The 24,585-nt window shown below is 37.3% G+C and overlaps 1 protein-coding gene, 4 non-coding genes and 1 pseudogene across 6 annotated transcripts; 3 read left to right on the top strand and 3 right to left on the bottom strand.

Annotated features, from left to right (window-relative positions):
• Window positions 1–2,457: 2,457 nt before the first annotated feature.
• Window positions 2,458–4,311, bottom strand: LOC123452017 (annotated as a pseudogene). Its single transcript, XR_006632555.1, has one exon. The product of XR_006632555.1 is annotated as a ribulose bisphosphate carboxylase large chain-like (transcript).
• Window positions 4,312–4,395: 84 nt separating this feature from the next.
• LOC123452016 (ATP synthase subunit beta, chloroplastic) lies at window positions 4,396–6,720 on the top strand. Its single transcript, XM_045128589.1, has one exon. It carries the CDS (start codon window positions 4,783–4,785, stop codon window positions 6,277–6,279), a length of 1,497 nt encoding a protein of 498 aa, XP_044984524.1. The 5' UTR covers window positions 4,396–4,782; the 3' UTR covers window positions 6,280–6,720.
• A 4,018-nt stretch (window positions 6,721–10,738) lies between these two features.
• On the bottom strand, window positions 10,739–10,811 carry TRNAF-GAA. Its single transcript has one exon. It is a non-coding gene; the product is annotated as a tRNA-Phe (tRNA).
• A 1,598-nt stretch (window positions 10,812–12,409) lies between these two features.
• TRNAT-UGU lies at window positions 12,410–12,482 on the top strand. The gene has a single exon. It is a non-coding gene; the product is annotated as a tRNA-Thr (tRNA).
• A 1,216-nt stretch (window positions 12,483–13,698) lies between these two features.
• TRNAS-GGA lies at window positions 13,699–13,785 on the bottom strand. The gene has a single exon. It is a non-coding gene; the product is annotated as a tRNA-Ser (tRNA).
• An 8,592-nt stretch (window positions 13,786–22,377) lies between these two features.
• Window positions 22,378–22,449, top strand: TRNAR-UCU. The gene has a single exon. It is a non-coding gene; the product is annotated as a tRNA-Arg (tRNA).
• Window positions 22,450–24,585: the final 2,136 nt, after the last annotated feature.

The raw sequence follows: 24,585 nt of genomic DNA, 5'->3' as shown, positions 1-24,585 counted from the left end.
CAAAAAAGATACCTCAAAATACTTCAATTGGTACGCGCAAGAAATAGGCCAATTCGGCAGCTTTTTGTTCAATTTCTCGTGGAGTAAAAAACTTATCATCAGTACGAGTCAAGGGAATGATCCCCTGGCCCCGGATTTCCATATAAAGAATACGACGAGGATAAAGACCCTCTTTAACCTGAATTCTAATTGATTGGATATCCCGCATAAGGAATCGAAGGAAGACGCGACATTTTATTCCAGGGAATCCCCAACGAAAAATGCAAACTATTCCCTCTTTTCTATCGAATCGGTCATAACCACTACCTACATTCCACAAAATAGTACACCACAGGTAGGAGCTAATGAATAGGCCTGCGATTCCGTAGAAAGACATCACGACCCCCTGCGGAAAAAAAAGAATTTCTTGAGATGGAAGTATAGATATAATATTCTTACCAAGATAACTGGAAGTCCCAACCAATAAGAATCCTAGTGAACCTAGAAAAAGAATACAGGCCCAGAAAAAATTACTCCTTTTTCGAGAACCTTTTAGAAGTTCTACCCATATGTGTTCTGATCGCCAATTCATATTAGATATACTAAATCCAGCAGCGGTCGATTGAAATTGAGAGAATAAGCTAATTAATTTTGCCTTTACTTTTTTTGATTCTGAAATCGCCTTCAGCAACTAGTACTCCTGTGAAATAATAGGTTAGATACATTGACTTTCTATTCAAAAAATATTCGTTGATTCAATTAAAATAAATAAATAAAAACTCGCTATACCAAGCTCTGCATATTCATGCATTTATGCTCGTAGCCTATATCTGCATCCATATTATATTACTTACACTAAAAAATACTAGACAATCTTTTTTTTTTGCACATAAAGAAATAAAGAAGTCATTGCAATTGCCGGAAATACTAAGCCTACTAAAGGCACGAAAATAGAAGGTAAGTTTAAATCCGTCATGGAATAGGTGTCTCAATTCAAATTTACTATTTCTATCTAGTCGAAAAATATCTTAAGATTCTTATGATATAATTAAGTATATCTATTATAAGGAATATTGACTATTGTATTTTTTTAGTTTGCAAAATATTCTGTAAAAAAAATGATAAGGATAATAAGAAAATTCCAAAAAAGGAGAACTAATTAAAAAGATTTTTTTTATTTTCCCATCCTCATGGCCTTTCTATCTTTCTAATCTAATTTGAAATTGGATTCAAAAGAAAGCGACTAGAATTTACTTCCTGCATACATACTTCTCTAGAAGCGCATACAATAATGCGTGGTAAAGGCAGAAAAATAGTATATTCAATCAAAATCAAAGGGCAAATTATCTTACCTACTATAGATCCCCTACTACCCTCTTAAGATCCCCTACTACCCTCTTAAGATCCCCCCTACTACCCTCTTAGACTTTTAAAGGCGATATACCACCCAAAGAAAGGGTATGAAAATGCCGGGTGGTGTTAGCTTTTCGACGAAGACCCGTCCTGTGCCGCGAAGTCCTGTTAGTAAGACCCCGCGCAATAATGGATTATAGAAGAATAGTATTCAAAATACTGCTCTGGACGCATATAGTAGCATTGCGATTCCTAATCTTTTTTATTTATGAATATGAACAGAAAAAATTCATTGTATCGTTGGGTCGGAGCGGAGGTTTGGTCCAGAAAAATTAGGAACAAAACGTCTACTCTACCACACTGAAGTCTATAGCGCTGTATTTCCACGAAAGTATAATTCTTACCATCAGGATACGCTCCTTTCAACGTCTCTCCGATGGGTCCAGGTTCTATGTCCAATCCCAAATCAAGGATTTCTCGCTCTTGATCGGAGTCATAAACTAAAACTACCTTTTTATCCTTTTTATTAAGGTTATAGAAAACTTCCTTATCTAGTTCTAGCATGTTGACTCACGATTACGCCTGTTAAAAGTTTCAAACATCCTCTTTTTTGAAATTGAAAGAGAGTCTTATAAAAAGGTCTAACTTCCAAACTATGTCTTTTTTCATTCATTCTCCTTTAGTTTTTTTCTCTATCTAGAAGTGGAATAGAATAACCCGGTTGAAGGGTAATGATCATACGTCTGTAATGCATTGTACGGCCCAGAATAGGTCCTATTCTTCTACCTTTTCCAGGTAGTCGATGGCTATTCACAGCTACCACCTTAATCCAAAGAAGAGTTTGAACCAATGCTTTATTTCTGTCTTAGTGAATCCCGATTCGACATTAAAAGTATATTGATTCTTTCCCAATAAACGAAGACTTTTTTCTGTAAATACTGCGTATTTGATTCCATTATCATATGATACTACTATATTTTATTATTTTATTTTTATTTCTTTATTGTATTATACCTTAATATATATATATATATATTCTAGATATATAGAATAGACGAATCTCGATTTGTCAAGTCTCATGATCATATCATGATCTATTTTTATTCGGCTCAATCTTTTTTATAAAAAAAAGATTGAGCCGAGTTTAATTGCAATCAATTAGAAGAATAAAGAAGAATTACTGCATTTCATAACTTATTTTTTTCTCTTTTTATTTCGTTTATTTTTTTTAGACCTTCTTATCGATAGTATCTACCGGCTCGAACTCGAATTTGATCGCCTTCCATACTTCACAAGCTGCGGCTAGTTCAGGACTCCATTTGCAAGCTGCTCGGATAATTTCATTACCTTCGCGAGCAAGATCACGCCCTTCGTTACGAGCTTGTACACAAGCTTCTAAAGCCACTCGATTAGCTGCTGCACCAGGTGCATTCCCCCAAGGATGTCCTAAAGTTCCTCCACCAAATTGTAATACAGAATCGTCCCCAAAGATTTCGGTCAGAGCTGGCATATGCCAAACATGAATACCACCTGAAGCTACCGGTATAACACCTGGCATGGATACCCAGTCCTGAGTGAAAAAGATACCGCGAGCACGATCTTTTTCAATAAAATCATCGCGCAATAAATCAACAAAACCTAAAGTCATTTCGCGTTCCCCTTCTAACTTACCTACTACTGTACCGGAGTGGATATGATCTCCCCCAGACATACGCAATGCTTTAGCTAATACACGGAAATGCATACCATGATTTTTCTGTCTATCAATAACTGCATGCATTGCACGGTGAATGTGAAGAAGTAAGCCATTGTCGCGGCAATAGTGAGCCAAAGTAGTATTTGCGGTGAATCCCCCGGTTAAGTAGTCATGCATTACAATAGGAACCCCTAATTCTCTTGCAAATACAGCTCTCTTAATCATTTCTTCACATGTACCCGCAGTCGCATTCAAGTAATGCCCCTTGATTTCACCGGTTTCGGCCTGTGATTTATAAATAGCTTCGGCACAAAAGACAAAACGGTCTCTCCAGCGCATAAATGGTTGTGAGTTTACGTTTTCATCATCTTTGGTAAAATCAAGTCCACCACGTAGACACTCATAACACGCTCTACCATAATTTTTTGCGGATAATCCCAATTTTGGTTTAATAATACATCCCAATAAAGGACGGCCATACTTGTTCAACTTATCTCTTTCAACTTGGATACCATGAGGCGGGCCTTGGAAAGTTTTTGAATAAGTAGGGGGAATTCGTAGATCCTCCAAACGTAGAGCACGTAGGGCTTTGAACCCAAATACGTTACCCACAATGGAAGTAAACATGTTAGTAACGGAACCCTCCTCAAATAGGTCTAATGGATAAGCTACATAACAGATCCATTGGTTGTCTTCCCCAGCAACAGGCTCGATGTGATATCATCGTCCTTTGTAACGATCAAGACTGGTAAGTCCATCAGTCCAAACAGTTGTCCATGTACCAGTAGAAGATTCGGCAGCTACTGCAGCCCCTGCTTCTTCGGGCGGAACCCCAGGCTGAGGACTTACTCGGAATGCTGCCAAGATATCAGTATCCTTAGTTTCATACTCTGGGGTGTAGTAAGTCAATTTATAATCTTTAACACCAGCTTGAAATCCAACACCTGCTTTAGTTTCTGTTTGTGGTGACATAAGTCCCTCCCTACAACTCTTGAATTAAGAATTCTCACAATAACAGGGTCTACTCGATGTTAATTAGGCGTAAATGAAACTTTAGCAAAAATCTCGTAAAACAAAAAGGATATTCAATTAATATAATATCAACTCATTAAAGAAAATTGAGGGCATGCTTAGGTTAATGAATATGTTTCATTCATATATAATGCGTACACCCTGTGTATGTTCTATCCTATAGGAATTCCACTATAGGAATTCGATAGGAATTGAGTTGTTGTTATGGTAAGTTAACACGGTTCGTTATTAAACCATGGATTTGATTTACCAAATCCATCATTATTGTATACTCTTTGATAGGTATAGCGCAACCCAAATTAATCCCTAATCCTTATTTTACAAGTTCTTAATAGGTCCCTTTTCTTATTTGGAATGAAAATACCTAACTAAATACTAATAAAATTCTTTGTTGACAGCAATCTATGCTTCACAGTAGTATATATTTTGTATATCGAAGTCCTAGATAGGAAAGTAGAGTAGGCACAAATCCTCCACAAAAGGCAAAATGTATATGAAAAAAAGATTGATTGAACTTTCCAACGGACTCATTCCATGAGTAAACGATTGAATGGGATTCGCTTGGGCAACGAAATCAAGTCCTGGTCCCCTTTTCTCTCTTATTGAATTAACTAATTCATTTCCTTTTTACTTTTGGATTTTTTTTGATTTGATTTGGCATTATTCAACAATAAAAAAAGAAAAATTTCGACAAATTCCTTTTTTTTAATTATGTGATAATTATGAGAACCAATCCTACTACTTCTCGTCCCGGGGTTTCCACAAGTGAAGAAAAAAGTACAGGTCGTATCGATCAAATTATTGGACCCGTGCTGGATGTCACTTTTCCCCCGGGCAAGTTACCTTATATTTATAACGCTTTAGTAGTCCAGAGTAGAGACACTGCCGATAAGCAAATTAATGTGACTTGTGAGGTACAACAATTATTAGGAAATAATCGAGTTAGAGCTGTAGCTATGAGTGCTACGGACGGGTTGATGAGAGGAATGGAAGTGATTGACACGGGAGCTCCTCTCAGTGTTCCGGTCGGTGGAGCTACTCTCGGACGAATTTTCAACGTTCTTGGGGAGCCTGTTGACAATTTGGGTCCTGTAGATAGTAGTGCAACGTTCCCTATTCATAGATCTGCGCCTGCCTTTATCGAGTTAGATACGAAATTATCCATCTTTGAAACAGGTATTAAGGTCGTCGATCTTTTAGCTCCTTATCGACGTGGAGGAAAAATAGGACTATTTGGGGGGGCTGGAGTAGGTAAAACAGTACTGATCATGGAATTAATCAATAACATTGCTAAAGCTCATGGGGGCGTATCCGTATTCGGTGGAGTAGGGGAACGGACTCGTGAAGGAAATGATCTTTATATGGAAATGAAGGAATCCGGAGTAATTAATGAAAAAAATATTGAAGAATCAAAGGTAGCTCTAGTCTATGGCCAAATGAATGAACCACCGGGAGCTCGTATGAGAGTTGGTTTAACTGCCCTAACTATGGCAGAATATTTCCGAGATGTTAATAAGCAAGACGTGCTTTTATTTATCGATAATATCTTTCGTTTTGTTCAAGCAGGATCAGAGGTATCCGCTTTATTAGGGAGAATGCCCTCCGCAGTGGGTTATCAACCTACTCTTAGTACAGAAATGGGTTCTTTGCAAGAAAGAATTGCTTCTACTAAAAAGGGATCTATAACTTCGATTCAAGCAGTTTATGTACCTGCGGATGATTTGACCGACCCTGCCCCTGCCACAACATTTGCACATTTGGATGCTACTACCGTACTTTCCAGAGGATTAGCTTCCAAGGGTATTTATCCAGCAGTAGATCCTTTAGATTCAACATCAACTATGTTACAGCCTCGGATCGTTGGCAACGAACATTATGAAACTGCGCAAAGAGTTAAGGAAACTTTACAACGTTACAAAGAACTTCAGGACATTATCGCAATTCTTGGCTTGGATGAATTATCGGAAGAGGATCGTTTAACTGTAGCAAGAGCAAGAAAAATTGAGCGTTTCTTATCACAACCGTTCTTTGTGGCAGAAGTTTTTACTGGTTCTCCAGGAAAGTATGTTGCTCTTGCGGAAACTATTAGGGGATTTCAACTAATCCTTTCCGGAGAATTAGACGGCCTACCTGAACAGGCTTTTTATTTGGTGGGTAACATCGATGAAGCTAGCACGAAAGCTATAACCTTAGAAGAGGAGAACAAATCGCAGAAATGAAATTAAATCTTTATGTACTGACTCCTAAGCGAATTATTTGGGATTGTGAAGTGAAAGAAATCATTTTATCCACGAATAGTGGCCAAATTGGCGTATTACCAAACCACGCCCCTATTAACACAGCAGTAGATATGGGTCCTTTGAGAATACGCCTCCTCAACGACCAATGGTTAATGGCGGTTCTGTGGAGCGGTTTTGCGAGAATAGTTAATAATGAGATCATCATTTTAGGAAATGATGCGGAACTGGGTAGTGATATTGATCCGGAAGAAGCTCAAAAGGCACTTGAAATAGTCGAAGCTAACTTGAGTAAAGCTGAGGGTACGAAAGATTTGGTTGAAGCGAAGCTCGCTCTCAGACGAGCTAGGATACGAATCGAGGCTGTCAATTGGATTCCCCCATCCAATTGAAGACAATCCAGTGGTTTATAGTTGATACAAAGAAAAAGGGAAGAGGGGTAGAAAAAGTTATTAGATAGCGAAGCGAAGTAAGTCCAATGCTATCTAGTAATTTTTCTACCTACTTACCTACTATTGGATTTGAACCAATGACTCCCGCCGTATGAAAGCAATACTCTAACCACTGAGTTAAGTAGGCAATTTATCACCACAAAGGAAGACCCATTACTTCGATCGATTATATATTGAATCCCTTTTCTAAGCAATACCGCTCTGTTATTGGTCTGTTATATACTAAATACTAAACTAAATACTAAACAGATACAGATCAAAGGGATATCCTCTGGCATTAGAAAATATTCATCTTGACAAGAAATTCTCTATATGTTAAGATATCTCTGATAAGGGCTATAGCTCAGTTTGGTAGAGCAACTCGTTTACACGTGCGCCAATGCTTTTCAAAGGAGCTTATTATGCAATGAACATAATCGATCTTATTGCAAAATCAATGTCTTACTTCATAGATTCGAGAGAATAGGAGAACAGTAGCCTGACAAACAGTCGGTTCAGTCCGATTCAGGTGCCAATTCAGGTGCCTAATCAAATAGAACCCTTATGGATTTGCTAGTTGATAAGGTAAATATCCAGCCCACTAAATGCTAGGCGTAATGAGGATAAGGGCCTCCAAAAAACTTCTTTTCGTTCTATGAACTTTAAGGTGTATGAAGTCTCATAGTTAACTCTTGCAGTGGAACGATAGAGACTCCATTTCACTTAGGTTGATTTAATTTAGACCAGAGGCAGACCTAAGTCAAGGTAATCCTCCTTTGAAACACTTTGGTATTGCTCCTAGATAGATCATAATACAAAAAATCAATCAGAGCACAGGGAGCCATCTCATTATCTTTCCGTAAAGAAAAACTATGGTGGACTAACTGATCTTTAAATCAGTTTATGAAAGAGCCCAATGCAAAAAAATGCATGTTGGGTCTTTGAAACAGTTCAAATCATTTCGATAATAATCCGTTTGATCTGTTTTACCGGGAAGGTCTACGGTTCGAATCCGTATAGCCCTAATATGCCCTTTTTTCTATTTTAGGATCTCTATCCTATGCTTTCTTTAGTTTAGTATAGTTTTCATTTTCGCATTAGTATTTGTTTATAGACTGGATAGGCGCCTGCGACATAGAATAGAGATAAAAGCATTACCAAAGGCTCATTCATCGAAAATCAAAATCATACAGACAGGAAAAGAAAAACGAAAAATAGAAAAAATAAAGTAAAGAGTAAATAAGAAAACAGAATATTCTGTCTCATAGTTCTGAAATAGAGTTCTTTATTTTTATTTTTATAGTATTACTTCTCATTATACTGCATAGATTAGTCCTACTATCTTAATTAGGTTCTAATTATTCTAATTAGTAGTATTCTCATTTTTATTTAATAGTCTCTTATTATTATTAAATAGTAAATAAAGGATAGAGCTATTCTTTTTTTATAGAGATTCTAGAGAAAGCGAGACAAAGTGAAACGATAAAGTTTTCTTTATATAAGAATTAGATCTACATACACCATATCTAAATAGAATGGAAATCCAAAAGAAAGGGAGTTGGGATTCCATTGGATGAATCTTTAAAGAAGATGCAGCACAGAGGAAACAAAGGCTAAACTAAGCGCTTTTGTTTGAACAAAAAAGATTCTTGTTTCACCGAGGAAAAGAGAGAAGTTCTGGATAAATTGACAATGCTGAATTGAATTGACTAATTTAAGTTCCGCCTATTCCACATTAATGGGAGTACATTATGTTTCTGCTTCACGAATATGATATTTTTTGGACATTTCTAATAATAGCAAGCCTTATTCCTATTTTGGCATTTTCGATTTCAGGGCTTTTAGCCCCGGTTAGTGAAGGACCAGAGAATCTTTCTAGTTATGAATCGGGTATAGAACCCATGGGAGGGGCTTGGGTACAATTCCGAATACGCTATTATATGTTTGCGCTCGTTTTTGTTGTTTTTGATGTGGAAATCGTCTTTCTATACCCTTGGGCAATGAGTTTCGACGTATTGGGTGTATCCGTTTTTATCGAAGCTTTGATTTTCGTGCTTATCTTAGTTGTCGGTTTAGTTTATGCATGGCGAAAAGGAGCCTTGGAATGGTCTTAACTGAATATTTAGACAAAAAAAAGAAGGAAAAGATTCTATTGAGACAGTTATGAATTTGATTGAGTTTCCCTTACTTGACCAAACAAGTTCCAATTCTGTTATTTCAACTACACTAAATGATCTTTCGAATTGGTCAAGACTCTCCAGTTTATGGCCCCTTCTATACGGTACCAGTTGTTGTTTCATTGAATTTGCTTCATTAATAGGTTCACGATTCGATTTTGATCGTTATGGATTGGTACCAAGATCAAGTCCTAGGCAAGCAGACCTAATTTTAACAGCCGGTACGGTAACAATGAAAATGGTCCGTCTTTAGTGAGATTATACGAGCAAATGCCTGAACCAAAATACGTCATTGCTATGGGAGCCTGTACTATTACAGGGGGAATGTTCAGTACGGATTCCTATAGTACTGTTCGGGGAGTTGATAAGTTAATTCCTGTGGATGTCTACTTGCCGGGCTGCCCTCCTAAACCGGAGGCAGTTATAGATGCCCTAACAAAACTTTGTAAGAAGATATCGCGAGAAATAGTTGAGGATCGAACTCTATCTCAAAATAAAAAAAGATGTTTTACTACCAGTCACAAGCTTTATGTTAGGCGCAGTACTCATACAGGAACTTATGAGCAAGAATTGCTCTATCAATCACCATCGACATTAGATATATCTTCTGAAACTTTTTTAAAATCCAAAAGTCCAGTACCTTCCTACAAATTAGTGAATTAGGAGGGGGGGGGGCTCTTTTGTGTAGAAAAAGAAAAAGCAGAGCAATCTTTCAAACTTGCATCCGAAATGTGAAATATTTATACAAAGAGGGAGAGATGAAGACAATGCAGCAGGGTTGGTTATCTAATTGGCTAGTCAAACATGAGATGGTTCATAGATCTTTGGGCTTTGATCACCGAGGAATAGAGACTTTACAAATAAAAGAAGGGGATTGGGATTCCATTGCTGTCATTTTATATGTATATGGTTATAATTATTTACGCTCCCAATGTGCTTATGATGTAGCACCCGGTGGATCTTTAGCTAGCGTGTATCATCTTACAAGAATACAATACGGTATAGATAATCCAGAAGAAGTCTGCATAAAAGTCTTTGCCCAAAAGGATAATCCTAGAATTCCGTCTGTCTTCTGGATTTGGAGAAGTGCCGATTTTCAAGAACGCGAATCTTATGATATGGTGGGAATCTCTTATGATAATCATCCGCGCCTTAAACGTATCCTAATGCCTGAAAGTTGGATAGGCTGGCCCTTACGTAAGGACTATATAACCCCCAATTTTTATGAAATACAAGATGCTCATTGAATGATAAGAAATTCGTGCTCACTTATACAACACAACTCCAGATTTTATTCAAGTCAAGGAATATTTTTAGGTTCTTTTCCTAGATGAAACGGAATACCTATTTATAATTAATTCCTATTATACAAAAGCATTCCAGATAGACTGAGCCAAAAAAGGGTTTCATTTGGATTCCCCTATTTTGAAAATCACATATTAATTTCCTTCATATGAACAGAAAAATAGGATGACTCAAAGAAGTTCTCTACCAGGAACTTTGTATCGCGCACATGACTTAGCACAACTAGGAAAATAAGATAAGATAAAGATAAGCAAGACTAAAAAAATATTCGTCGGAATAGTGGAATACAAAATAAAGAAACGCAAAAAAATAAAGGGGAACCTAATCTCACCCCCTTCCTTATCATAAAGAAAGGGTATATTTTAAAACTTCTCTAAAAAGAAGTGCCTCTATATTTATATTATAGATTTATCCACTTAGATGAATAAATCATACTCTATCTATATTATATATTATTAATAAATATGTATCACAATCCATCTCGAGGTATTTGGATCAATACCTATTCGGTGGATCTTTTTTTTTCTCTGCCAGGAACCAGATTTGAACTGGTGACACGAGGATTTTCAGTCCTCTGCTCTACCAACTGAGCTATCCTGACCTTTTCTTGTGCATCATCCCAGTAGAGTATTTGTATCTATGTCAATTAAAAGGACTAAAAAATCAATTAAAGTATTTCAAATTCAAAATTTGAAAGGGGGGGGGGGGGGTAGCCCTATGCATTGTGCATGGTTTACTTAAATAATACTTAAAAATAGAGTGAATAACCAAGATTTCTTGCCGATACTCTAATAAAAAAGAAATCTATTCAATGAATAGGATAAGATCCATTGAGTTCTCTTCGCATTCCTTTCCTTTGTGAAAGAGTATAATGAGAAAGCTAATGAATCTTAAACCCATTGATAAAAAGAAAAAAAAAGAGGATTTGGGGATAGAGGGACTTGAACCCTCACAACTTAAAAAGTCGACGGATTTTCCTTTTACTAGAAATTTCATTGTTGTCAGTATTGACATGTAGAATGGGACTCTCTCTTTGTCCTCGTCCGATTAATCCACTTTCTTTTTAAAAGTTCTCAAAACTTTGAATTTGAATTGAAGAATTTGATTATTCAATATTCGAATGGAGTGGATTCACAATAATTCAAAATAAAATTATGATATGAGTTTTTTATTTCATAATCATTTCGAATTTTATTTTGAAATTTTAAAAAAGATAAAGAACCTATATTATAATATGAGTTCTGTGATTAATCGTTTGCTATGTCAGTATCTATACGTGTTTATTAAATGTATAAAGTATAAAACCCCTCTTTCTCTAATTTAGAATTAGAAGGAATTCCACTAACAACACAACGTAATTAACTCGATTCGTTAGAACAGCTTCCATTGAGTCTCTGCACCTATCCTTTTCCTTTGTATTCTAGTTCGAGAATCCCTTCTCAAAACACGGATTTGGCTCAGGATTGCCCTTTTTTAATTCCAGGGTTTCTCTGAATTTGGAAGTTACCACTTAGCAGGTTTCCATACCAAGGCTCAATACAATCAAGTCCGTAGCGTCTACCGATTTCGCCATATCCCCACTTCCCTCTTCTTTGAGACCAGGATTCCTTGTGTAATTTCATCCATCTCATAGTTTTTTTTGAATCATTGAGTTCATCACTCAACGTAGTCTAGCAGTTCAGTTCGACTCTATTTGAGAGACCCCGCTTGCTTATTGCAATTCTGAATTACATTGATTCTATCCTTGATGTATTTGCAATTCAATCCGAATCAATATATCCAAAACTTTTTATCTCCCCCACCTCCCGTCTTACTTTTTTATAGTATTCGAAATTATACTATAACGCTGGATATTTATTCTTTTTTCTAATCAGAATTATCAATTTTATTTACTCTGACTTTATGTTCCCCTTAGTGAAATATTAATCCTCAAATTATTAACAAATAATAAAGTCTATAATGATCGAATGAAAATACCCATAAAGTCTATAATTTTCTTTTTAAATATCCTATAGTTAAGCATATCAAGCTAACTTTATCTTTAAGAAGTTTTAGTATTTTTTTATTTAGTATTTTTTTATAAGTAGAACTTCAAATTTAGAACTAGTTAATAGCTAAGAGTAATAACTAATATCTGAGATTTTACGGATTTCCTATACTATACCTATTTCTATTTGTTACACTATTTCCGTTATGTAAGCCCACTTAGCTCAGAGGTTAGAGCATCGCATTTGTAATGCAAGGGTCATCGGTTCAAATCCGATAGTCGGCTTTTTTTTTTCTCTATCGATGTTCTACGAACAAGAATCTCTTTTTTTCCGAATTAAATGGAGAATCCAGGATCTTTTATGTTTTTTACCTTACTATTTTGCTAGATACAAAACAATAAAATAAATAATATATATACAAAAAATACAAAAAATACAGATTTTGATGAAATTCCATTTTTTGTGGTACTTTAGTTGATTTTACTCTGTTTATCCTGTAGTTTAATTCAGTTTTAATTTCGATGTATTCTGTAATGTAAATACAATGAAATTAATTGTGTAAAATGAAATTTCAATAAAAAAAAGGAGTCTTCATGTCCCGTTATCGAGGACCTCGTTTAAAAAAAATACGCCGTTTGGGAGCTTTACCAGGACTCACTAGAAAAACACCTAAATCCGGAAGTAATCTTAAAAAAAAATTCAATTCTGGGAAAAAGGAGCAATATCGTATTCGTCTTCAAGAAAAACAGAAATTGCGTTTTCATTATGGTCTGACAGAACGACAATTACTTAGATATGTACATATCGCTGGAAAAGCAAAAAGGTCAACAGGCCAGGTTTTACTACAATTACTTGAAATGCGTTTGGATAATATCCTTTTTCGATTGGGTATGGCTTCAACCATTCCTGGGGCCCGCCAATTAGTCAACCATAGACATATTTTAGTTAATGGCCGTATAGTCAATATACCAAGTTTTCGTTGCAAACCCCGAGATATTATTACTACGAAAGATAACCAAAGATCAAAAGGTCTGGTTCAAAATTATATTGCTTCATCGGACCCGGGGAAATTGCCAAGCCATTTGACGATTGACACATTGGAATATAAAGGACTAGTAAATAAAATCCTAGATAGGAAGTGGGTCGGTCTCAAAATAAATGAGTTGTTAGTTGTAGAATATTACTCTCGTCAGACTTGAACTTAATGAAAAAAGGAAAGGTTCATAGAATTTTCTTCCCCTTCCTCTTTCCCCGAACTAAATAGCCCTAAGACCATTACCATTAATTCGTATTTTCCCATCAACTAGCTAAAATTGATTAACCCTAGAATTAGGATCCTTTTTGCTTTTTTCCTCTATGTTTACATACCACAGTAATTTGCTATAGAGAATTTTTAATTTCTATTAAATAAAAATAAGATAATATAAGATATTATTACTGGAATAAATTGCTATTTGATTTGATACATTGTGATCCTTAACGTTGATGAATTAAGAAAAACGGAAAGAGAGGGATTCGAACCCTCGGTAAACAAAAGTCTACATAGCAGTTCCAATGCTACGCCTTGAACCGCTCGGCCATCTTTCCTACATTACTTATTATGGAAAATAAACTGAGTGAATAGCGAGTTTTCTTATTCCTGCAGTACAGGTACAACCGCAACCGCTCGGGGGTTCCCTAGTTCTATTGGAAAAATTCCTTTTGATCTAGGTGGAAGGATACAGGATTTTTTACTAGAAATTGCGCTCGCTATAAAATAAAAGTTTTAATTTAGGTTTTCCCGCAACTAAAGAAAAAGAGAATGCAAGAATTCTTCTTATTGCATAATAAAATAAAGAAACCTTAGAATTCCGTTTGCATAAGATACGCTACACCATTGAAATCAAAAATAGAGTATGAGACAATTAATAACTTTGAAAACACGAAATAGTTGATGACATAAGTTGTTGTTCAGAAATAGGAAAGTGGAATGAAATCCAGTCTTAGTCAAATATTGCATATCTCTTCGTGTCCAAGCAGAAGGAAAAGGATACAATTTGAGCTGAGCGGAAAATCCATATCTCTCTTATCCATTTAAAACATATGGATTTAGAGCATATGGATCAATCTATTTATAATTATAAGAATCGAATGTGTTTGTTTTTATGTTATTTTGTGAAGGAATGAAAACAATTCTATATAGAATGGCTTGGGAATTATGCCTAGATCCCGTGTAAATGGAAATTTCATTGATAAGACCTTCTCAATTATAGCCAATATTTTATTGCGAATAATTCCGACAACCTCAGGAGAAAAAAAGGCATTTACTTATTATAGAGATGGTGCGATTTGACTCTTTTTTTTTTGCTTTTTTTAGACCTACCTATACCTCAGTCTTAGGAAAAAGAAAAGGGGTTGGCATAGAGAGAACCAAATTTGTAAAGCAAGCAAACCCACGCTTCGGGAAGGTGAGGTGAACTAACAATTCCTTCCGTTGTGTATCCTCGATTGATGCGGCTTCAGATACTTCAATTGTAGATTTGAGTATTGAGCGAAAGGTTACACCTACAGGATATGGTATGGTATGGATTACAGGCCACTCTATTAGTATCCGTAGGCAGCATAGGGGAGAAAAGCACTACACCTAGAAATAGGAATCAACAAGAGAAAAACTTTGGTAGAAATTACCCCTTTCCTGATCGGTATCAGGGCTGGGAAGAATGGTTGGGATAACAAACAACCATCAGGTTTGTACTTTGGATACCCCTATAACCATCAAAGATCGTTGAAGTAGCTAATTCCTCTAAATAGGAGGCGTTGAGAACAAAGAAATTATTGGAGCTATGGTTTTCCTCTAGCATTAATAGAATTCATTGGTGTTAAGAAAAACCTCTTGTGGGAAGGTTGGCTAGAGATTTCTTGGAAAAATACCAGCCCCTTTCGGTTCATAATGAGAGGGGACTAATTCTATTTTGATTCTATAGATTAAGATTATTTCGCTTAGTACTATTATGTACAGAAGGGAGGAGCCGTATGAGATGAAAACCTCATGTACGGTTTTGGAACGGAGATTTTTTGAATAGAATGAACGACCATAACGGATGTTGGCTCAATCCGAAGGAAATTATGCGGAAGCTTTGCAAAATTATTATGAAGCTACGCGACTAGAAATCGATCCCTATGATCGAAGTTATATACTCTATAACATAGGCCTTATACACACAAGCAATGGAGAGCATACAAAGGCTTTGGAATATTATTTCCGGGCACTAGAACGAAACCCCTTCTTACCGCAAGCTTTTAATAATATGGCCGTGATCTGTCATTACGTGCGACTATCTCCACTATAGAAAGACAAAAAAAGAGAGGATCAAATTTTCTAGTAAATACTGGAAAAAAGGGCTTTCTACATAGGGATCGTAAAAACAACGATTTTTCCCTATCAGCTGTAGGAAGGAAGGACACTTCACGAGAATCAAAAAACGAAGAAAGTATGGCCTATACTACTACTCTATGGATAAAGTTTCTCAAATTGATAGAGAAATCACCGTAAAGATCAATTAGTGAGCGACTGGGTCGATACAACTAAAAAAAACTGCTTACTTATCCCATGATATGGGGCAAAATTTAGGAATCCGCTTATGTAATAGAGCCGATCCACTAAGGGATTAAGCAGCGGTGTAGTATCAGATCCCAAAGATAGTAAGTTCTTTTTTCTTTCTTATGGAAAAAAGTCTTTTTCAAGGATTCTATAGAGATTTCATATATGAAACCGGGATAGTTACCTTTCAGAAAATTTGAACGAAGGCTCTATATCTATCTATGCTTCATTCTTCTGAAGGTGGGAAAAAAGATCAAACTAATTATTGATAAAAATTAGGGTTTGAAACTTAGGTAATTAATTTCTTCTGCTTAACACAAGAACAAATTGGATCGATTTTTGATAAATCGAATTCAGTTAAGATAGGGGAAATTAAGATAGCAATTTCTGAGCCGTATGAGGTAGGAAACTCTCAAGTACGGTTCTAAGGGAAGGAACTGCCTATTCCGACCGAGGAGAACAGGCCATTCTAGAGGGTGATTCGGAAATTGCGGAAGCTTGGTTTGATCAAGCTGCTGAATATTGGAAACAAGCTATAGCGCTTACTCCGGGAAATTATATTGAAGCACAAAACTGGTTGAAGATTACGAAGCGCTTTGAATTTGAATAAGACCATGCTCCTTTTTTTTCCTAAAATGGATGGTTTGGTTGTTGATCCATTAATCAAATAAATTAGGTCGTAAGATCGAATCAAGAATTTCATTATATCCATTTCTTATACCTTCTATTTTATAAGATATTTCATAAGAATAAACCATAGGGATAGGGTCTAGAATAGAAGTAATAAAGTGAATAAAAAAAAGGGGGCCAATCTAAATATTGCTAATATATTAGAACCATCTTATTAATAATTCTAATGAGTTATCTTGGAATTTAGAATCAAATAAAAAATAAAAAAACCCTATATTATGCTCAAGGAAAGTAGATATAGATAGGAGCTTATGCCCTAAAAAAATACACTAGTTTCTTAAATTTAAAATAAAAAAGATTTTTTCTTACGCCGAGAAATATTTGTTTTTTCAAGATAAACAATGTCCGTTAGGCACCTAACCTTTATGTCATAATAGATCCGAACACTTGCCTCGGATTGACTTTAATATATAATTGCTCCAGTGAATAACTAAAAAAAAAGAAGGGTGGTAGTATAGTAAAGAAAAGAACTAATCACAATATCTATCTTTCAAAATCTATCTTTCAAAGATTCACTAAAAAAAAAGACAGTTGGCGGGTCTCTTTGTATGTCTTGTCCGGAAAGAGGAGGAGTTAATGATTATTCGTTCGCCGGAACCAGAAGTAAAAATTGTTGTGGATAGGGATCCTGTAAAAACATCTTTTGAGGAATGGGCGAGACCCGGCCATTTCTCAAGAACACTAGCTAAGGGCCCTGATACTACCACTTGGATCTGGAACCTACATGCTGATGCTCACGATTTCGATAGTCATACTGGTGATTTGGAGGAGATTTCTAGAAAAGTTTTTAGTGCTCATTTCGGGCAACTTTCCATTATCTTTCTTTGGTTGAGTGGCATGTACTTTCATGGTGCCCGTTTTTCCAATTATGAAGCATGGCTAAGTGATCCTACTCACATTGGACCCAGTGCTCAGGTAGTTTGGCCTATAGTAGGGCAAGAAATATTGAATGGTGATGTAGGTGGGGGTTTCCGAGGAATCCAAATAACCTCTGGTTTTTTTCAGCTTTGGCGAGCATCTGGAATAACTAGTGAATTACAACTCTATTGTACTGCAATTGGTGCATTGGTTTTTGCAGCGTTAATGCTTTTTGCTGGTTGGTTCCATTATCACAAAGCCGCTCCCAAATTGGCTTGGTTCCAAGATGTAGAATCCATGTTGAATCACCACTTAGCGGGATTATTAGGACTTGGGTCTCTTTCTTGGGCGGGACACCAAATTCATGTATCTTTACCAATTAACCAATTTCTTGATGCTGGGGTGGATCCTAAAGAGATACCACTTCCTCATGAATTTATCTTGAATCGGGACCTTTTGGCTCAACTTTATCCTAGTTTTGCCGAAGGAGCAACCCCTTTTTTCACTTTAAATTGGTCCAAATACGCAGAATTTCTGACTTTTCGTGGAGGACTAGATCCAGTAACCGGTGGTCTCTGGCTGACCGATATTGCACACCATCATTTAGCTATTGCTATTATTTTCCTAATCGCAGGTCATATGTATAGGACCAACTGGGGTATTGGCCATGGACTTAAAGATATTTTGGAGGCTCACAAGGGCCCATTTACAGGACAAGGCCATAAGGGTCTTTATGAAATCTTAACAACGTCATGGCATGCTCAATTATCTCTTAACCTAGCTATGCTAGGCTCTACAACCATTGTTGTAGCACATCATATGTATTCTATGCCTCCCTATCCATACCTAGCTACTGACTATGGTACACAACTTTCCTTGTTCACACACCACATGTGGATTGGCGGATTTCTAATAGTCGGTGCTGCTGCACATGCAGCAATTTTTATGGTAAGAGACTATGATCCAACTACTCGATACAACGATCTATTAGATCGCGTCCTTAGACACCGCGATGCAATCATATCCCACCTTAACTGGGTATGTATATTTCTAGGTTTTCACAGTTTTGGCTTGTACATTCATAATGATACCATGAGTGCTTTAGGCCGTCCACAAGATATGTTTTCGGATACCGCCATACAATTACAACCTATCTTTGCTCAATGGGTACAAAATATCCATGCTACTGCGCCTGGCGTAACAGCTCCTGGTGCAACAACAAGTACTAGCTTAACGTGGGGAGGCGGCGAGTTAGTAGCAGTAGGTGGTAAAGTGGCTTTGTTACCGATTCCATTAGGAACCGCAGATTTTTTAGTCCATCACATTCATGCATTTACCATACATGTGACTGTATTAATACTTTTGAAAGGTGTTTTATTTGCTCGGAGTTCCCGTTTGATACCCGATAAAGCAAATCTAGGTTTTCGCTTTCCTTGCGATGGGCCTGGCCGAGGGGGAACATGTCAAGTATCTGCTTGGGATCATGTTTTCTTAGGTTTATTCTGGATGTACAATGCAATTTCGGTAGTCATTTTCCATTTCAGTTGGAAAATGCAGTCGGATGTTTGGGGTACCATAAGTGATCAAGGGGTGGTAACTCATATTACAGGGGGAAACTTTGCACAGAGTTCCATTATGATTAATGGGTGGCTTCGAGATTTCTTGTGGGCACAGGCATCGCAAGTCATTCAGTCTTATGGTTCTTCATTATCTGCATATGGTCTTTTTTTCTTAGGTGCTCATTTTGTCTGGGCCTTCAGTTTAATGTTTTTATTCAGCGGCCGTGGTTATTGGCAAGAACTCATTGAATCTATCGTTTGGGCTCATAACAAATTAAAAGTTGCTCCTGCTACTCAGCCTAGAGCCTTGAGCATTATACAAGGACGTGCTGTAGGAGTAACCCATTACCTTCTGGGTGGAATTGCCACGACATGGGCATTCTTCTTAGCGAGAATTATTGCAGTAGGATAGTGGCTAGGAGGATTTGAAAGGCATTATGGAATTAAGATTTCCCAGGTTTAGCCAAGGCTTAGCTCAGGACCCCACTACTCGTCGTATTTGGTTTGGTATTGCTACCGCACATGATTTCGAAAGTCATGATGATATTACTGAAGAACGTCTTTATCAGAACATTTTTGCTTCTCACTTTGGGCAATTAGCAATAATCTTTCTATGGACGTCCGGAAATCTGTTTCATGTAGCTTGGCAAGGAAATTTTGAATCATGGATACAGGATCCTTTACACGTAAGACCTATTGCTCATGCGATTTGGGATCCTCATTTTGGTCAACCCGCTGTGGAAGCCTTTACTCGAGGAGGTGCTGCTGGTCCAGTGAATATTGCTTATTCTGGGGTTTATCAGTGGTGGTATACAATAGGATTACGCACCAATGAAGATCTTTATACTGGAGCTCTTTTTCTATTATTTCTTTCTACGCTGTCCTTAATAGCGAGTTGGTTACATCTACAACCCAAATGGAAACCAAGCCTTTCGTGGTTCAAAAACGCGGAATCTCGTCTCAATCATCATTTGTCAGGACTTTTCGGGGTAAGTTCTTTGGCTTGGACACGACATTTAGTTCATGTTGCTATTCCCGCATCCAGGGGGGAGTACGTTCGATGGAATAATTTCTTAGATGTATTACCCTATCCCCAGGGGTTGGGACCCCTTTTGACGGGTCAGTGGAATCTTTATGCCCAAAACCCTGATTCGAGTAATCATTTATTTGGTACCGCTCAAGGAGCGGGAACTGCCATTCTAACTCTTCTTGGGGGATTCCATCCACAAACACAAAGTTTGTGGCTGACTGATATGGCTCGCCATCATTTAGCTATTGCATTTATTTTTCTCATTGCCGGTCACATGTATCGAACTAACTTCGGAATTGGGCACAGTATTAAAGATCTTTTAGAAGCGCATACTCCTCCGGGGGGTCGATTAGGGCGTGGGCATAAGGGCCTTTATGACACAATCAACAATTCGATTCATTTTCAGTTAGGTCTTGCTCTAGCTTCTTTAGGGGTTATTACTTCCTTAGTAGCTCAACATATGTACTCTTTACCTCCTTATGCATTCATAGCACAAGACTTTACTACTCAAGCTGCTTTATATACTCATCACCAATATATTGCGGGGTTCATCATGACAGGGGCTTTTGCTCATGGAGCTATTTTTTTCATTAGGGATTACAATCCGGAACAGAATGAGGATAATGTATTGGCAAGAATGTTAGACCATAAAGAAGCTATCATATCTCATTTAAGTTGGGCTAGCCTCTTTCTAGGATTCCATACCTTGGGCCTTTATGTTCATAACGACGTCATGCTTGCTTTTGGTACTCCAGAAAAGCAAATCTTGATCGAACCTATATTTGCCCAATGGATACAATCGGCTCATGGCAAGACGACATATGGGTTCGATATACTCTTATCTTCAACGAATGGCCCCGCTTTCAATGCGGGTCGAAGCCTATGGTTGCCCGGATGGTTGAATGCTGTTAATGAGAATAGTAATTCGCTTTTCTTAACAATAGGACCTGGGGATTTGTTGGTTCATCATGCTATTGCTCTAGGTTTGCATACAACTACATTGATTTTAGTAAAGGGCGCTTTAGACGCACGCGGTTCCAAATTAATGCCGGATAAAAAGGATTTTGGGTATAGTTTTCCTTGTGACGGCCCAGGGCGCAGCTGTACTTGTGATATTTCTGCTTGGGACGCATTTTATTTGGCAGTTTTCTGGATGTTAAATACCATTGGGTGGGTTACTTTTTATTGGCATTGGAAACATATCACATTATGGCAGGGCAACGTTTCACAATTTAATGAATCCTCCACTTATTTGATGGGATGGTTAAGAGATTACCTATGGTTAAACTCTTCACAACTTATCAATGGATATAATCCTTTTGGGATGAATAGTTTATCGGTATGGGCTTGGATGTTCTTATTTGGACATCTTGTTTGGGCTACTGGATTTATGTTCTTAATTTCTTGGCGGGGGTATTGGCAGGAATTAATTGAGACTTTAGCATGGGCTCATGAACGCACACCTTTAGCTAATTTAATTCGCTGGAGAGATAAGCCTGTGGCTCTTTCCATTGTGCAAGCAAGATTGGTTGGATTAGCTCACTTTTCCGTGGGTTATATATTCACTTATGCAGGTTTCTTGATTGCCTCAACATCAGGCAAGTTTGGTTAATTTAGTTTGTTTTTTTGTACTGTATCAGCACCTAGTTCATTACTCTTGATAGAGAGGGAGGATCCGCCTTCTTAAATTTATTTTTCTATTTATTTTTCCATCTAGGATTAGAACCGTATACTTGATAATAATAGCAACGGCACATTATGGCAAAAAAGAGTTTGATTCAGAGGGAGAAGAAGCGGCAGAAATTAGAACAGAAATATCATTTGATTCGTCAATCTTTAAAAAAAAAGATAAGAAGCAAAGTTTCTCCCTTGAGTTTGAGTGAAAAAACGAAAATGCGAGAAAAATTGCAATCCCTACCGCGTAATAGTGCACCTACACGCCTTCATCGACGTTGTTTTTTGACCGGAAGACCTAGAGCTAACTATCGACATTTTGGGCTATCCGGACACGTACTTCGAGAAATGGTTTATGAATGTTTATTACCGGGTGCAACAAGATCCAGTTGGTAAGGATAAAATACCCTTTCGTATTTGTATGGATTTCTGGAATTGATAATCATAGAGGAGCCCTCTTTACCATTCTGTATAAATGGACTATTCTATTTGTATAGATATGGTAGAGGGACGTATCGAACCCTCTTTTATCCACTAGTTACCCCTCTTTAGTTTAAGAGTATAGAGCAGTTTGGTAGCTCATAAGTCTCATAACCTTGGGGTTGCGGGTTCGATTCCCACTACCGGCCCCATACTCCTTCTTTAATGATATATGCATGATATATACATCATCCATTTGTATCTGGATTTTTTGATTTCCTAAAAGAGTTTTGGTCTAACAGTTTTTTCTCGGAAGAAGACAACAAATAAAAGAAAGAATAAAAGAAAGAATAAAATACGAAAGAAAAGCGTCCATTGTCTAATGGATAGGACAGAGGTCTTCTAAACCTTTGGTATAGGTTCAAATCCTATTGGACGCAATCTTATTTCTATCTATTCTTTAAATAACTATACTAAACTAAAAACAAAGAAAACTTTTTTGCATGATTCAAATAACAAGAGTAGACATGCAAAATAACAAGAGTAGATATGCCAAATTTATTTGTTACTGAAGGGAAAACCGTTCCAGCTGTTCCTGAATAGCTTCCTTCAAAAGGATTTCCGCTTGCTCGGTGAATGTCTTGCTAGAAGATATAATTTCTTGGAATTGAGGTTTAGTATCTTTTAGGTGTTTACGTAACTCATCTAGAAATTTATTTACCTGTTCGATTTCTAACGAATCAAGATATCCTCTTGTTCCGGTATAAATAGTAGCTATCTGCTCTTCTAGTGGGAGAGGATTTGCCTGGGATTGTTTAAGCAATTCCCTTAATCGTCGACCCCTTGCCAATTGATTCTGACTTGTTTTATCGAGAGCAGAGGCGAATTGTGCAAAGGCTTGTAACTCTGCGAATTGAGCTAGTTCCAATTTTGATTTGCCAGCTACTTGTTTCATGGCTTTAATTTGAGCCGCGGATCCTACTCTGGAAACAGAAATACCCACATTAATAGCGGGTCGAATTCCGGCATTGAATAGATCCGCCGATAAGAATATTTGTCCATCTGTAATGGAGATTACATTAGTAGGAATATAGGCGGAAACGTCTCCAGATTGAGTCTCAACTATTGGTAAAGCGGTCATACTTCCTTCGCCTAAAAGAGAATTTAATTTAGCGGCTCTTTCTAAAAGGCGTGAATGCAAATAAAAAACATCCCCTGGATAAGCCTCACGGCCGGGAGGTCTTCTTAATAGAAGGGACATTTGGCGATAAGCTTGTGCCTGTTTGGAGAGATCATCATAAATTATTAAAGTATGCCGTTCGCGGTACATAAAATACTCAGCCAGGGCTGCTCCCGTATAAGGAGCGAGGTATTGTAATGTAGCAGGTGAATCCGCCATTTCAGCTACTACAATAGTGTATTCCATGGCCCCCTCCTCATGGAAAGTAGTTACTACTTGAGCTACGGAGGATGCTCTTTGACCGATAGCTACATAAACACATATTACACCTTGCCCTTTTTGATTGAGAATTGTATCTGTAGCTACTGCTGTTTTGCCAGTCTGTCTGTCCCCAATAATTAACTCTCGCTGACCGCGCCCTATAGGAATCATCGAATCGATAGCAATAAGCCCTGTTTGAAGAGGTTCGTATACGGAACGCCTGGAAATTATACTTGGAGCAGGAGATTCAATTAAGCGAGATTCGGAAGCTATAATTTCGCCTTTCCCATCAATAGGTTTAGCCAGAGCATTTACAACACGACCCAAGTAAGCCTCACTCACGGGTATCTGAGCAATTCTTCCTGTTGCTTTTACAAAACTGCCCTCTTGTATCATCAACCCATCGCCCATTAATACAATCCCAACATTTTTGGATTCCAAATTCAGAGCAATACCCCTAGTACCTTCTGCAAATTGGACTAATTCACCCGACATTATTTCACCAAGACCTATAATACGAGCAATCCCATCCCCCACTTGAACTACGTGACCTATATTCTCAATCCCTACTTTCCTATTATATTGTTCAATACGTTCGCGGAGAATTTTATGAATTTCGTCGACTCGAAGGGTTGCCATTAGTGTTTCTTGACTCTTTTTTCGAAAGCAAGGGGAAAAATAATGCCTAAATTCTAAACGAAAGTAGAAGTTCAAGGCCTAATTAATTTAATTATCTCTTCCATTCCAGGGACCCGAGAATGCCAATATTAGCACGAATCGTACGGAAATGTAACTCGGTATTCAAACAACTATTCAGAGTTCTTAGAGCTCCTTGTACGACCTGTTGGAAAACCCGCTGTCGGACCTGATTCATTGCCCTTTGTTTTTCAAAATAAAGGGTTTCATTTTTAGACTTTTCTAATTGTTCCAAACTAATAGAAGTAGCATTAATCAAATTTGCTTTTTCTCGTTCTATCTCAGAGTATCCATTCATTCGATACTCATCCGCTTCTAGTTCGACTTTCTGTAATCGAATCCGAGCTTTTTCGAGTTGCTCAATGGTCCCTCTACGCAATTCTTCTGAATTTCGAATAGTACTCAAGATCCTCTGTTTTCGATTATCTAATAAATCTTT

This window comes from Hordeum vulgare, chromosome 5H (assembly GCF_904849725.1).
Source record: "Hordeum vulgare subsp. vulgare chromosome 5H, MorexV3_pseudomolecules_assembly, whole genome shotgun sequence".
NCBI classification, from domain to species: domain Eukaryota; kingdom Viridiplantae; phylum Streptophyta; class Magnoliopsida; order Poales; family Poaceae; genus Hordeum; species Hordeum vulgare.
This window is presented reverse-complemented; position numbering and strand designations above follow the sequence as displayed.

Bases quoted from the DNA above. Each gene is read 5' to 3' on its own strand.
- LOC123452016 (XM_045128589.1), top strand. From the start codon at position 4,783: ATGAGAACCAATCCTACTACTTCTCGTCCCGGGGTTTCCACAAGTGAA.